General features: G+C 39.8%; 2 protein-coding genes across 2 annotated transcripts; both read right to left on the bottom strand.

Moving 5' to 3' along the window:
- Nucleotides 1-6,642: 6,642 nt before the first annotated feature.
- On the bottom strand, nucleotides 6,643-7,329 carry LOC131329220 (uncharacterized). The gene has a single exon (XM_058362310.1). It carries the CDS (start codon nucleotides 7,327-7,329, stop codon nucleotides 6,643-6,645), a length of 687 nt encoding a protein of 228 aa, XP_058218293.1.
- Nucleotides 7,330-13,465: 6,136 nt separating this feature from the next.
- On the bottom strand, nucleotides 13,466-14,843 carry LOC131329211 (uncharacterized). Its single transcript, XM_058362299.1, has 2 exons — nucleotides 14,024-14,843; nucleotides 13,466-13,938 (listed from the first exon to the last, which is right to left on the bottom strand). The coding sequence occupies exons 1-2, from the start codon at nucleotides 14,151-14,153 to the stop codon at nucleotides 13,466-13,468; spliced, it is 603 nt and encodes a 200-aa protein (XP_058218282.1). The 5' UTR covers nucleotides 14,154-14,843.
- Nucleotides 14,844-14,964: the final 121 nt, after the last annotated feature.

The raw sequence follows: 14,964 nt of genomic DNA, 5'->3' as shown, positions 1-14,964 counted from the left end.
AGTAGCTCCTAAGAAAGGCACACAATTTGGAGACATTCTAGAAGTGTTTAAGCAAGTACAAATCAATATTCCATTTTTAGATGCCATTCAACAAGTGCCCTCGTACGCTAAATTTTTGAAAGATCTAGTCACTATAAAAAGAAAGACAAATGTTCCAAAGAAGGCGTTTTTAACTAAACAGGTTAGCTCCATTATCCAATGCAAAATTCCAATAAAATACAAAGACCCTGGTTGTCCAACAATTTCTTGCGTTATAGGTAACCATCATATTGATCAGGCTTTGTTAGACTTGGGGGCGAGTGTCAATTTATTACCTTACTCAGTGTACTCACAATTAGGGTTAGGAGAGTTAAAACCCACACAAGTAACACTCCAATTAGCTGATAGATCTGTCAAAATTCCTAGAGGAGTCATTGAGGATGTTCTAATTAAGGTTGACAAATTCTATTTTCCTGTGGACTTCATAGTCCTTGACACTCAGCCTGTCCAAAACTCTAATGGGCAAATTCCTGTTATTTTAGGGCGTCCCTTCTTGGCCACATCTAATGCTTTAATCAATTGTAGAAATGGCGTGATGAAATTATCATTTGGTAATATGACTGTCGAGCTAAATATTTTTAATACAAGCAAGCAACCACTAGATGAAGATGAGGTTAGTGCAGTTTGTATGATAGACACTTTGGTTGAAAATACTTTTGTTCAGTCAAGTTATGAGGATCCCTTAGAAGCTTGCCTAGCACATTTTGGGTGTGAATTTGACATAGATGAATCAATTGAGCAGGTTAATGCATTATTAGACAATGCCCCATTAATGAGCATCGATGAATGGCAACCAAAAGTGAACCCTCTTTCACTGTCTACATCACCAGCACTTCCATCTATAGTGGAGCCACCTAAGTTAGAACTCAAACCTTTGCCAAACACTCTCAAATACAAATTCCTTGGCCTTTGTGAGTCTTTACTAGTAATCATAGCTTCTGATTTAGATGATACACAATATCAAAAATTGTTGAATGTCCTAAAAGAGCACAAGGAAGCAATAGGGTGGTCCATAAATGATATCAAGGGAGTTAGTCCTTCATTGGTCATGCATAGAATCCATTTAGAGGAAAATGCTAAAACTTCACGTGAGCCACAAAGGCGTCTAAATCCTGCAATGCAAGAAGTAGTTAGAGCGGAAATTCTTAAGCTTTTAGATGCTAGCGTTATTTATCCAATATCTGATAGCAGTTGGGTGAGTCCTGTTCAAGTTGTTCCTAAGAAATCGGGTGTGACAGTAGTAAAAAATGAAGATAATGAATTAGTTCCCACTCGTGTTCAAACAGGATGGCGTGTTTGTATAGACTATCGAAAATTAAATTCCATGACACGAAAAGATCATTTTCCTTTACCATTTATTGACCAAATGTTAGAAAGGCTAGCAGGACATGAGTATTATTGCTTTCTCGATGGTTATTCTGGTTATAATCAAATTCCCATTGCACCGGAAGACCAAGAAAAGACTACGTTCACATGCCCTTATGGTACTTTTGCCTACCACCGTATGCCATTTGGACTATGCAATGCACCAGCCACTTTTCAGCGATGCATGGTTAGTATTTTTTCTGACATGGTAGAACGCTTTTTGGAAGTGTTTATGGATGATTTTTCAGTTTTTGGATCTTCTTTTGATGAATGCTTACACCATTTGACCCTAGTGTTAGTGCGATGTAAAGAAAAAAGTCTTGTGCTTAATTGGGAAAAATGTCACTTTATGGTTAAGCAAGGAATTGTATCAGGGCATATCATCTCGCATAAAGGTATTGAAGTGGATAAAGCTAAAATTGATTTGATATCTAACCTTCCACCCCCACGTACTGTAAAGGAGATTAGATCATTTTTGGGTCATGCGGGCTTTTATAGGAGGTTCATTAAAGATTTTAGTAAAATTGCTAAACCTTTATGTAATTTGTTGGCCAAAGATGCCCCGTTTGTGTTCAACAAGGAGTGCCTTCTTGCTTTTGAGAGATTAAAAGTCAGTTGACCTCCGCCCCTATAATTCGACCACCCGATTGGAATGTCCCTTTTGAAATTATGTGTGATGCCTCTGATTATGCGGTAGGCGCTGTTTTAGGACAACGTGTCGATAAGCTCCCTCATGTAATTTATTATGCTAGTAAGACGTTAAATGATGCACAATTAAACTATTCCACTACAGAAAAGGAGTTACTAGCAGTTGTTTTTGCACTTGATAAGTTTAGAGCTTATTTATTGGGTTCTAAGGTCGTAGTCTATTCGGATCATGCCGCATTGAAGTATCTGTTGTCTAAAAAAGATTCTAAATCTAGATTAATTCGATGGATTTTGTTACTGCAAGAATTTGACATTGAGATTCGAGATAAAAAAGGCTATGAGAATGTGGTAGCTGACCATCTGTCTAGATTAATTGTAGAGTTCACCGAGGATTCATTGCCCATCTCTGAAACTTTTCCTGATGAACAACTGATGCATGTGTCTCAATTATCTTCACCTTGGTTTGCAGATATTGTAAATTATCTTGTAACTGGAGAGATACCTTTGCATTGGCCCAAACATGATAAATCTAAATTTTTATCCAAGGTTAAGTACTTCTTTTGGGATGATCCATACTTGTTTAAATATTGCCCAGATCAGATTATTAGAAGGTGCATTCCTGAAAGTGACCAACGAAGTGTCATTTCTTTTTGTCATGATTATGCATGTGGAGGCCATTTTAGTGCTAAAAAGACAGCTGCAAAAATTTTGCAGTGTGGATTTTATTGGCCTTCTATTTTTCAAGATTCGCATGCATACTGTATAGCTTGTGAGCATTGTCAAAAGTTAGGTCGTATTACAAGGAGAAATATGATGCCTCTTAACCCAATTCTGATTGTAGAAATATTCGATGTATGGGGCATTGATTTTATGGGTCCATTTCCTAATTCCTTTGGTAATTTATATATCCTTGTCGCTGTTGATTATGTTTCTAAGTGGGTTGAAGCCATTGCATGTAAAACTAATGATCACAAAGTGGTGGTCCAGTTTTTGAAAGATAATGTGTTTGCTCGTTTTGGGACACCACGTGCTATTATTAGTGATGGCGGTAAGCATTTTTGCAATCGAGTATTTGAGCATTTAATGAAAAAATATATCATAACGCATAAAGTTGCAACTGCTTATCACCCCCAGACCAGTGGTCAAGTTGAGATATCTAATAGGGAGATTAAAAATATACTTGAAAAAACAGTGAACCCTAATCGGAAAGATTGGTCTTTACGCATTAATGACGCATTATGGGCTTACCGTACGGCATTTAAAACTCCCATTGGAATGTCTCCTTACCGACTTGTCTATGGCAAGGCATGTCACTTACCTGTAAAACTAGAACACAAGGCATATTGGGCTACCAAAAAACTCAATTTTGATCTTGACAAGGCTGGTGTTCGCAGAAAGCTTCAACTTCTTGAGCTAGAGGAAATTCGGGATGATGCTTACGACTGTGCCAAATCGTACAAGGACCGTATGAAAAGGGTCCATGATCAAAATATTTTAAGAAAATCTTTCACTTCTGGTCAAAAAGTCCTTCTTTATAATTTTCGTTTGCATTTATTCCCAGGCAAACTTCGTTCTCGATGGTCCGGCCCTTTTATCGTTCGTACAAGCTATCCGCATGGGGCAGTTGAAATTGAGAATCCTAAAGATGGTTCCGTGAATAAAGTGAACGGGCAGCGGTTGAAACCGTTTATAGAATTGAAAACCCCAGAAGTAGAGGAAATCCTTTTGGAGGATCCTGTTTATCAGGATTAACCATTTAGTCTGCCCAAAACTGGTGATCTTTGTATGCTACTGTACATTACTCGATGAGATTAGTATTTTCTCATCTTTTATTTTTATTTTATTTTATTTTTATTTGTCTCATTCAATATTTGTAGGCATTCTTTTCTTTTCTTGTGTTCCCATAATTTCTTTTGCAGGAGTCACATAACTAGTTCAGTCTTATCGCGCTTATCAGGTGTATCCTATCCTCTCTCACTTTTATGTTACAGTCTATTTTGTAAGCGCTTGCATTCATGACATTGAGGACACTGTCACATTTAGGTTTGGGGGAAGGTTCACCTATTATTTATGTCTGTTCTATGCATAGACACCATAGTATATCATTTTTGTAATCTTTTAAAAACATTTTGAAAATAAAAGAAGTAAAAATTAAAAAAAATTAAAAAAAAAAAAAACAAGATTTTGGATACTTGATTATGATTTCCGACTTGTCTATTGGTTTTCAATTAGTGCTAGTTTGATTGTTGCCCAAGTTGGAGTCTTGATATGAATTCATTGGTTTAGTTAAACTTGTGAACACATGTATTGAAGAGAGGCACTTAGTTGGTTCGTATCACCTATGTTTGGATAGCGATTAATCACTTGTGTACATGCCTTTGCACAAGCACTAACACACTTAGAGTTGAAATTGACCTCGAGTGCCATACATATATTCTTGATGCCTCAATATGAGTCAAATGTCTTATTGAAATGCTTAATGTCCCATTCTCCTAAGAGAAAAAAAAAAACAAAAAGAAAAAGAATAAAGTGCATGCTTTTTCGAGCTTTTCACTTAGTAACCGGGCCTCTTGTCTCAGTAAGCAGTGAGTGTTCGCGTCAAACGGTGGAGAGTTCTGCGATTGTCATGTGTGGTTAGCTTGGGTTTGTAGCCTTTTTGACTCGAGTGATTAAGTCCGTTGGGGTGTTCTCTACATCTAGTGCCTTAAAGCCATCTGGTTTGGGTGTCACTGGCCTAAAACTCGCTACAAGGGTCAATTAGAAAGCTTAAGGGACCAAGGTATTACACGACCACAAGAAAAAAATATAGCAAGAAAAAAAAAAGAAAAAGAAAAGAAAGAAAAAATAAATGAATAAAGGGGAGGGGCTATAATTTGATATAAGCATTTTGATGAGTATTGAGGCATTGAAGGTGTGTGTATTGTTTTCGAGGTTAATGAACATCTTTGTGCGACTTTTCACTTTACACGCATGCCTTGTGATTTCTTTCTATCCAGATATATGTGGGAGGAACAGTTTTTGTGCTAATTCGGATTAGAATGTTCACGTGTTTAACTTTGTTAATGGATGAAATATCTTGCCTCTAACTTGTGTTATTCTCACGCTAGTTACTTTAAGAGGACATAGACTATGTTTTGGAATTCTAATCGAGTGTCATCTTCTTAAGAATTTTGTGGGTATATTCACGGCAAACCCTCACGAGACTATAACTCGTCCACTAGGGCAACCTAGGGGTTTAAAGGCTTGTTGCATATGCTAAATGCAATCGGACTCCTCTGAAAAAGGATTAGTTATTATTGTTCTTTTTCTTTGTCTTAATTTTATTTCTTTTGCTCGTGGACTAGCAAAATGTAGGTTTGGGGGTATTTGATGAGCACAAAATATTGACACTTAAAGGCCCCAATATCACATGTTGTTAGCCCTTAATTGCGCATAATTTACTATATTATTGTCTTATTTGTCTTTAACAATGAATTATTCAATTTGCAGGAAAAGATGATAACAACTCACATTTTTGCCGTTAGATTCAATGCAAAGCCTGTGATCAAAATAAATTCAAGTGTTGGGTCCAAGCTTATTACGGCAAGGCAATCAATGGGAACTATTCGAAATCTTGGTCAACTAGAAATAAAGATTGTCTTTAGTTTACAAAGAAAGAAATCCTAATGGCTAGGAATTTAGGAAAGGAGAATTCTTACCTAATGAATTCTCGGCAATGTCTATTTAAGAAGGCCAATAGATTTTGGCCAAAAAGATCACTTTACCACGCACAAGACCATCTCGAGCTGATACAACCACGCAGCAGCGGAGAAGGAAGAAAGCTAGGAATAATTTCTAATCTTTGTAAGCTTTAGTTCAATGGAGTTCTTTTATTATACGATTATGTGTCTTGACTCTATGAGCGGCTAAACTCTTAAACTAGGGTTGAGGATGAAGCCCTATTAATGACTATTGTTTATATGTTCATGAGATTTGATTTTACCCGATTATTTGGTTTGATTTTGATTAAATTGTTCTTACTCCAAATCAACTGTTAGGGATAAATTTTGGATATGAGTTCAATCATGTTTTTCTCATGATTTAGAATTGTCTTTAACATTGAACGCTAGATTTTCATTGTTAACTATAAAACTGGATATTTATTGTGATTTGTTAAAAGCGGATACAATTAATGATTCGGTTTTATACTTGCGAGCGGAGAGGAACAAACATTAGACTTTTTAATGAACTTTCACAATAATACTTTCCATGGTAACAGAATTAGCTTTCAGATTATCATGAAGAAATTTTGGGTAAAGTCAATGATCATGAATATATAATGATACGAGTTAATGGGTGTGGATTCCGAAACCTTAGTATTTTCTCCTTTGGTTAAAAAGAAGCTTTAATTTTCTCATATTTGATAATTTAGTTTATTGTTTTTACTTTTTACTTTTAGTTTAAAAATCAATCACAATTTTGTCAACTAGGTTAGGGCTAATCGATTTAAGCTTATTAAGTTTTCCTACAAAAAATCACCCAAGTCCCTGTGGGTTCGAACTCGCTCTTGCATTACTATACTTCGGTACGATTCGTGCGCTTGCGAGTACATTAAAATTTCACATCACCATGCAACCAGGCACGACCAAGTATGATGTTGTGGGGGCTAGGAGAGGAAAGCACCACAAACTCTACTTCTATCACTCGTGAACTGGCTCGCACGGGTAGAGTGATCAGGCCGAGCGGCCAAACCGGGGCACCTGTAAAACTAACGAGCGGAGTAGTTGCTATCCGAAGTTGAACGGGAGAAAGTCTAAGGTTCTTGAAGGTCGAATAGAATATTACGTCAATCGAACTTCTCTGATCGACCAACACCCTTTGAACCATTGACTTATCAATAGTAATGGTAACAACGAGGGCATCCATATGAGACAGTTGGACTCCTTTTAGGTCTTCGGACGTAAAAGTTATAGGGCTGTTGAGGCTCGGATCTTCCCATTTCCGCTTCGCCGAAGTGCCGATATTACAAACAGACAAAGCGACAATGGCTCTATCGATTTCAGAGCGGAGCTTGGCTGTCTTTCCTTCGGATATAAGCCCCTGTATTACGCCTATGATGTTGCCTATGACCGGTGGAGGTGGGGGAAGCGGGTTCCTTCGAACGTCAATCCATGGATTAAGATGCCCTGCCGCGGCAAGCTCTTCCAGATACCATTTGAATGGTTTGCATTGTGTAGTGTAATGACCTCGCTCCTTATGAAATGTACACATCCCAGGGCCGCTGTCTGCAGTTCCCATGAACCCCGTCGGCCAAACGAAGAACGAAAGTTGACCGATGATGCTTAGGAGTTTATAGATAGGCTCCGTGAAGGCCGTATGTTTGGCCACATATTCGTCGAGTCGTGGCTCCCGCTTTGCTTATTGCCATGGTTGCTGCTGTTGAGGGTGCTGTGGTGGTCAGTTCTTATTGCCTTGTTTGTTTGGTCCTTGATTATTATTGTTCGAGCTTCGGCTTTGCCCTACGTTGGCCACCTGTTTCTTGGCTGCCGCTGGTGCCTTGGAAGACTCGGGAACCTTTGGAATGTTGCATTCGGCGATTGCCTCTTCGTGGATGCAATCTTTTTCAATGATTACCATCAACTCCCCCATTGTCTTCGGTGGGTTTCGGGAGAGATCTCGGAACATCGCAGAAGCAGGATCCAGTCCATTCATGAACGACTCGGCTGTGACCCCTTGATCACAATCTAGGATCAGATTGTACACCTCCCAATACCGCTTGGTATAAAGCCGAAGAGTCTCCCCCGCTGCCCTTCTCATGTTCACCAGCATAAACAATGTCTTTGGCTAGATGTTGCTTGTTACAAATCATTTGGTGAACTCCAATTCCAGCTCGTTGAAACATGTGATAGACTTGGGCTTCAGCTGATTGTACCAAAGCATGATTGGCTCGCTTAACGTAAGGGGAAAAATCTTGCACATGAGCGCGTCAGAGAAATTGTGGAGGCTCATTGTTTGTCGGAAGTGACTGCGTCCTCCTTTGCTTCATAACGCTTGAGTTTCGGCATGGTGAATCGTTCAGAGGGTCTTTCCTGTTGAATTGCGTCGACGAAGGGGGGAAGCCATAGCTTTCCCGAGCTTCGAATTATCTTCAGGAATGGGATTTGGTTGAGTGACTTGTGGTGGAATTACAATACGTGGTTCGAGGACCCTTCTGTGTTCTCGGTGATGGTGTCGAGAATGTTCAATCCATTCCCGACGCCGCTGACTTTCTCCTCCCGAGGGTTCTGGGGCTTCTCTTTTAGAGCCTGGCAAACGAGCATGATGAGGCATGGCGCCTTCATCAATGGGCTCATACATGGTCGGGAGGCCCGTGAATTGATCCTACAAAACAAGCGTATTGCCAGGCTCAGAACGTCCATCCCTACTTGTCGTTCGGCAGCGATCTTGAGAATTGACCGAATGTCGTCTTTCACGATGACGTTCAAAATTGGATTGCTCGGATCGCTCGGGATATTCTCCCGTATGGATGCGCCGAGGTAGGTTATTCAAGTTCATGGGCTGCTTCTCTTTTCTTGATTCCTCATCTCGTCGTGGGGTATGATGCGTTCGGCCTAATACGCCCGCTTTGTTGGTACCAGCTATCGAACTTGTAGCAGAGGACCTCGAGCTCTCAGCTCGGATGAGGCTTGCGAGGCGCGGAAGGGAGCTTGTTGCCTGAGGTCTTAGATCTCGTTCGAGACATTCGAAAACGATTCGACGCTCGGAAGTTGCTAACTCGGTTGTTTGCGCAGGGCGTGATCTCCTGCTTTGTTTATGGATTTTCTTCGGGTGACTTGGTTCGGCATGATGGACGCAGGTTGGTGTGGCAACCACGCCACCATCCCGATCCTCTAGTCGTTGTTGGAGCATGGCTATAACTGCCGCCTGGCGTTTTACTCCGTCAGGGTGATATCTAACTCGATTTGAAGGAACAAAAGTTGTCGAAAGACTGGTGGAGCAGTCCTCGTAGTTTGATTGGGTTCGATATTAAGAGATCCATACCCTGCAAGCCTGAGGGTGAAGTTTTCTGGACCTGGAGGTGGAAGACGATGGGCCATGTGTTTGGAGTTTGAAGAAAGAGGGAGAAGAAAGGGTAAGATCAGGTGTGGAAATCAGTTCCACTCTTTGCTAGGAAGAAGTATGAAGAACACTATCTTCCCCAGCAGAGTCGCCAATTGTGGGGGGCTGATTTCATCGTGATCTTCTTGAACCCTTTTCTCTCCTTGATGGACTGTGGAGGTGCCAAGTTGATCTTCGTGTACCTGCAAAACCGGAGGGGGGGAGTTCCTCCAGGAAGAAGCTCCGACAAACAAGTCAGTAAGTGGAGAAGAAAGAAGTTTGGTAAGAAATTTGCTAGGTGAGAGAAAAGAGTAACTCAGGGGAAAAATCAGAGAGATATCCTCTAAGGGGCACTCTTCTATTTATAGGCAAAGATATAGAGTGCTGCACAGGCTGGTCCTGCAGCCCACGTGCCTTGCCTCGTTCGGGTGATGTCACCTGTTAGAAGCATTTAATGAATGCCGCTTCTTGGAGATTGCAGAGTCGCGTTTGTTAGTATCAGACAAGTCACATCAATCAGAGATGTCATTCCGATTATCAGAGATGACAACCCACATATTATTAGAATCTTCTAGAAGATTCCACAAAGGTGGTTACCAAACGAAATACCGAGCAAACACATAACTGGATACTAAAAGTCTTTCCGAGTGTAAACAGCGTCAACCGAACAGTAGAAGATTTACCGAATGAAAAGACTTCTCCGAGCGATAGAGGTACTTCCTGAATGAAATTAGTATCAAGCGTTCAGTTATTCTTAAGATGCTCGGCAAGACGCTCAAAGGTACACTTATCATTTAGTAAATATGTGATGTGAAACATCAGGATGCGTATTGACTTATAGATGAACTGAGACAACTGAACCGTAAGTCTGTAGTGACATCATCTCTTTGGTCCTTTTGAACCTTCGGATATTTCGGCCCACTACACTAACCATTTCATATTCCATCGGACTCTCATGCTCACACACGCACACCCGAGCCATGATTCCGCTAACCATTCTTTCAGATTCCATCGGGCTCTCATGCTCATACAATTATTAATCTTTTCACATTTTAGTTTCTCATTTCTTTTCATAATCATTTCTCATTTCTTGTGTCTCGTACACATGCATCATTTTCTCGTGTTCACATTATCATTCAAACTTACTGTACGGCACAAAGTATAAGAGTAAACAATTCTACCATGTCATTGTTAATCCTACTCCACTAAGAAGATAAATTAACGTGCGACTAACTCTTAACCTCCAGTTCCAGTAACTACATTAATTCACATCATGCTTTGCTAAGACTTAAAAAAAAAAAAAGTAACAGTGCACCTAATTACATTTCCCTCATACAACAGTTTAAATCATTTCTGAATTCCAGGAAATATACTATTAGTATTATTTTTTTGACGCAACTATGGTAAGCCCATTTTCAACATTTATACGAAAATCATAACGGCCATATATTTAGGTAATTATATAGGAGATTCCTACCTCGCGATCGATATAAATTTTAACATGCGATACAGGCCATTCAAATTCTAATTTCAATATTTAATCATATAACGCATCAACATTATACTTAGGTGAGCAGATATGAGATTTCTACCGTTCTTCTTGGCGGTAGTCGGGTACGGTACGTCGGTATGGGTGGCGAACAGAGTGACGGCTCATTGGGTTCGTTTGAAAGAAAAGAAATTCTTTTTCTAGAATCAAAACAACTTATAAAATTCTTAGAGTTAGGAACTAAGACCATTCGGTCTTGTGGTGGTCCTAAAACTAAATTTTTTTCCTTCTCCCCTTCCTCACTTTGCCGAACTCACTCACTCTCTCTCTCTCTGATAAACTTCAAGAAAAATGGTTAAGAATCGAAGAAGGGAAGAAAGGTGTGAGTAAAATGGAGAAGTGACCTTGGTATTTATAGGCCAATGGAACCCCCCTCTCTCTCTCTCTCTCTCAGCTAATCTCCCCCTCTCAGCTAATCTCTCTCTCTAAAGCTCATAAAGCTACACACTAGGGTGACATGGGGTAATAAATGTTGGGTAGGAGAAATCTATACAAATCCCATCTCTATCTCTTTCGGTAATTTTCTCTCCCTCTCTCTCTCTCATAAATACATGCATGTAGGTACATTATGGCTATATAAATAGGATGCTAAGGATGGGATCACATGGTGAGGTTTGATGAGCTAATCCTATCCCAGTTGTCTGGACTCTGTCTCTTTTTCTAGGCATACACTAGCTACCTATGATGAGATGATGTTTGTGTGTAAGAAACCCATGTGACCTTATCTCCTCCGTCCCCCTCTTCTCTCTCTCTTTCTTGCCAACCAAGGCTAGCCTATTTGAATGAGATAAAATTGATTTTTCTTTCCCACCAAGGATAGCATTGATGAGGTGTAAGGGTAATAAATGCAATATTATCCCATATACATACAAAGTTAAAAATGGATAAAAATTCACTCTCCCTCCTCTGTCGAAAATTTTAAGAACAATGGGGAGATTGGTTTAATTTAACAGTATAAATAATTCAATATAATATTTAACTTTTAAAAAATTTGGGTCAAAATCCCAGGTCGTTACATGAACAGCCTGCCCAGGATAGCAAGCCACTCAATAAAGCTCCACCGTGGCACACCTTGATTGAACTGTACCAAGGGATGCCAAGGTTGGATAGGAGACCGATGTCTACATGCCTCCCAAGCAGATTTTACAGAGAAAGAACTGTCAGCAGTTAAGGTCCAGACAACCTTATCACACTTAGAGATGGAAGGCAAAAAAGTATCAGAAGTATTCTGTATGATGTTCAACACAGCTCTGTTCCTTTGCCTTGGCCAATTCCATCCACCTTGACCTATAATAGAGGACACCTTAGCATGTAAGGCAAGACCTCTATTTGTCACCACAGCCTCCCCAAACCTCTGATATAAGACACCTAAGGGGTGCCAATTATTCGTCCAAAGGAAGGTATCCTCACCATTGCCAATGATGTGTTTAATCCAGCTTTGACAGGTAGATTGTAGCTTCAGCCGTTTCCTCATAACCCAAAAAGCCTCTCTAGGACACTGAGTAATGGACTTTTTATTAGGCTATAGCTATACTAGGGGTGTGCAAAAAACCCGCAACCCGACCAACCTGACCCGACCCGACTCAAAGGGTCTCGGGCGGCTCCGAACAGGTGCTTCGGTCAGGTATGAGTTGGGTTCTGTTAAAAAAATGAGTTTCAGTTCGAACTTCGGGTCTGTGCGTTCCTTACCCACGGGGGTCGGACCCGACCCGACCAACTTAAAGGCTAAACCGACCAACCCGACCCGAAGTAAAAAAAATCGGGCTCTCGGACGGGTCTATACCATCGGTCGGTTCGATTGTAGGCCTAAATTTTCCTTACCCCGACATAGTCGAGTCGGGTTCGGGTTGCGGTCCATACCCGACCCGCTGGACCCGTTTACACCCCTAGGCTATACCATTAATGCTTTAATTTAGAGAACAAATCTGGCCCAAGAAATATGCACGATACGGTTATGCCATGGAAATTGGGTATGCTGATATAATTTTATCAGGGCTAGTTTTCTTATCTAGACCTAATAGACATGATTCTATACCTATCAACATTTTTGAAATTGCACAAACCTATAAACGGGTGTTTTGGGAACCTATCTTTTGGCTTTTCATTTTTAGCTTTTTGGCTTTTTGAATTATGGCCAGAATGTATTTTGGGTATGATAGAGTGTTTGAGAGATTTGTGCAGAATGTATTTTGAAATTGTAGTAGTGTTTGGTAGGTGATTGTTGAGAATGAATTATGGGTTGCATTTTTACCGTATTGCCCTTTGTCTTCTTATAACAGGTGTCACTTGCATTTTTTTGTTCATTTTTTTTTACTTTATTATTGAATAGTTTTTGTGGGCTATTTATTGAAGTCTATTATTATTCTAAAGTAATGTTTTGGTTTTGCCTTTTTTTTTGTTTTTGTGTTTTTCAGATCCGCTGTTTGCCTTTGGCCGTTATATTATTGTGTTAAAATAATTATTTTTGATATGTAATTTTTTTTCCTTTTTTTTAAATTTAAGGAAGACAATCGGTATTTTTATTTAGTATTTTAGATTTAAAATAATAAGACCAATGTTACAAGTAACACTTTAATTTAACGACAAACACATAACATAAATATAAAGAATAATAAAACAAACACAAACACTTATAAATATTACAAAACAAATTAAAGTACAATCCGAAGCCAAAAAAAAAAAACACACAAACCATGCCTACAAGCAGAATGAAAAAAAAAAACACAGCGAAAAAAACAAACACACAAGTTCAACAACATTACACAACCTCCAAACTGTCGAGGTGACCTAACGTATATTGTTTTCCATCATGAAATCTCGCATAGATGCCCTTACAATGTCCATGTTACGATTATCACGTTGGACCCTACTTCCATGGTTGCCGTTAGGTGCTGTGGTTTCTACTTCTCGATCTGAAGGCAAGAAAGTTGGTCGTCTATCATAGAAACCAAAAGGAATGTCAGAAAAGTTGTTCCTTCTTATAAAATTATGAATCGCCATCGTTGCGGATACAAGAGCTACTTGTGTTGTCATTGTGAAGCCAACAAGCATGTCACAAATCAGAGGCCAACGAGCTTTCCAAACGCCATATGGTCTTTCAATGGTGCACCGAAGAGAGGAGTGTATTTTGTTAAACCTTTCAAAGTTGGTCCTTGGTGTGCCTCCGTCACGCCATTCAGAAGGGTGATATCTACAACCTTTGTATGGTGCTAGATAACCAGGAGTGTTTGGGTACCCGGCATCTACCAAATAAAATTGATCTGTAGTGATTATGCAATACGTTAGTTGTAAAATTTTAGTACAATTAGGGTGTAATACAAGTTAAGGAGAAATCGCAGGACTAACCTCCTTGTGGTGTTGGAAAATTTAACGCAGGATTCCTTATGCAATCAAAAAAAATTCTTGTGTCGTGCACACTTTCTTCCCATCCCGATAAGACAAAAGTGAAGCACATATCAAAGTCACATGCAGCCATAATGTTTTGTGTTGGATATCCTTTACGACCAATCCATTTCTGTTTGGGGTCGCCCCTAGTTGGGTGGGCTTTTACGTGAGTGTCATCGATAGCCCCACTGCAGTCCTACATATAGAAAATTGATTGGTTAAAAGCTCCAAGGCAACAAATTGGTTGGATACTCGTAAAACGAATAAATCAATTACAAAAAATACCTTGAAATGTGGATAATATCTTGGATTGTTAGCTATTTTGCTATGCACTCCTTGTTGAGGCCATGGTCTAACCCAATTGATAGCCATGGCATTGAGGGCGTTTAGCACATTATGGAACTGCCTTGATATAGTCTCCCCCGAATGTTGAAAACGTTCTTGGGCATTTCTATTATTAGCTCGTTGGCCCATAATCCAGAGAAAGATAGCTACTTGCTCAGCAACCAAGATTCGCTCGGATACTTGCAACCCATAATTATGCTCAAGTTGGTAAACAAATGAAAAGAAATTCATCTTACTCATATAAATGATTGATACATACGCTTTGGGTTTCCCTATTCCAGCTCGGTGACCCAAGCTTAACCAGTTAAGGCGGAGGTACGGCACGGTTCCTTGCACATGTGCGTATCATGGTGGATGTTACATATCCCAACAGCAGCTTGTCTCATTTTTGCATTTGCCCGACGAGGCCTAGGATCACTCGACCCTTCCTCGGTATCGTACGGATCTCCATCGTATGAATCTCCGCCATACGGATCATCGCTGTCCCAATTTTCTTCATCGTAATTATCATGATCGTAATCATCCTGATTTTCATAATTTGTCATACGGATTTGTAG

Source organism: Rhododendron vialii, chromosome 1a (assembly GCF_030253575.1).
Source record: "Rhododendron vialii isolate Sample 1 chromosome 1a, ASM3025357v1".
In the NCBI taxonomy this organism is placed as follows: domain Eukaryota; kingdom Viridiplantae; phylum Streptophyta; class Magnoliopsida; order Ericales; family Ericaceae; genus Rhododendron; species Rhododendron vialii.
This window is presented reverse-complemented; position numbering and strand designations above follow the sequence as displayed.

Bases quoted from the DNA above. Each gene is read 5' to 3' on its own strand.
- LOC131329211 (XM_058362299.1), bottom strand. From the start codon at position 14,153: ATGGCTGCATGTGACTTTGATATGTGCTTCACTTTTGTCTTATCGGGA. The intron at 13,939-14,023 runs GTTAGTCCTGCG...TAATCACTACAG, and splicing joins TTTTCCAACACCACAAGGAG to ATCAATTTTATTTGGTAGAT.
- LOC131329220 (XM_058362310.1), bottom strand. From the start codon at position 7,329: ATGGGAACTGCAGACAGCGGCCCTGGGATGTGTACATTTCATAAGGAG.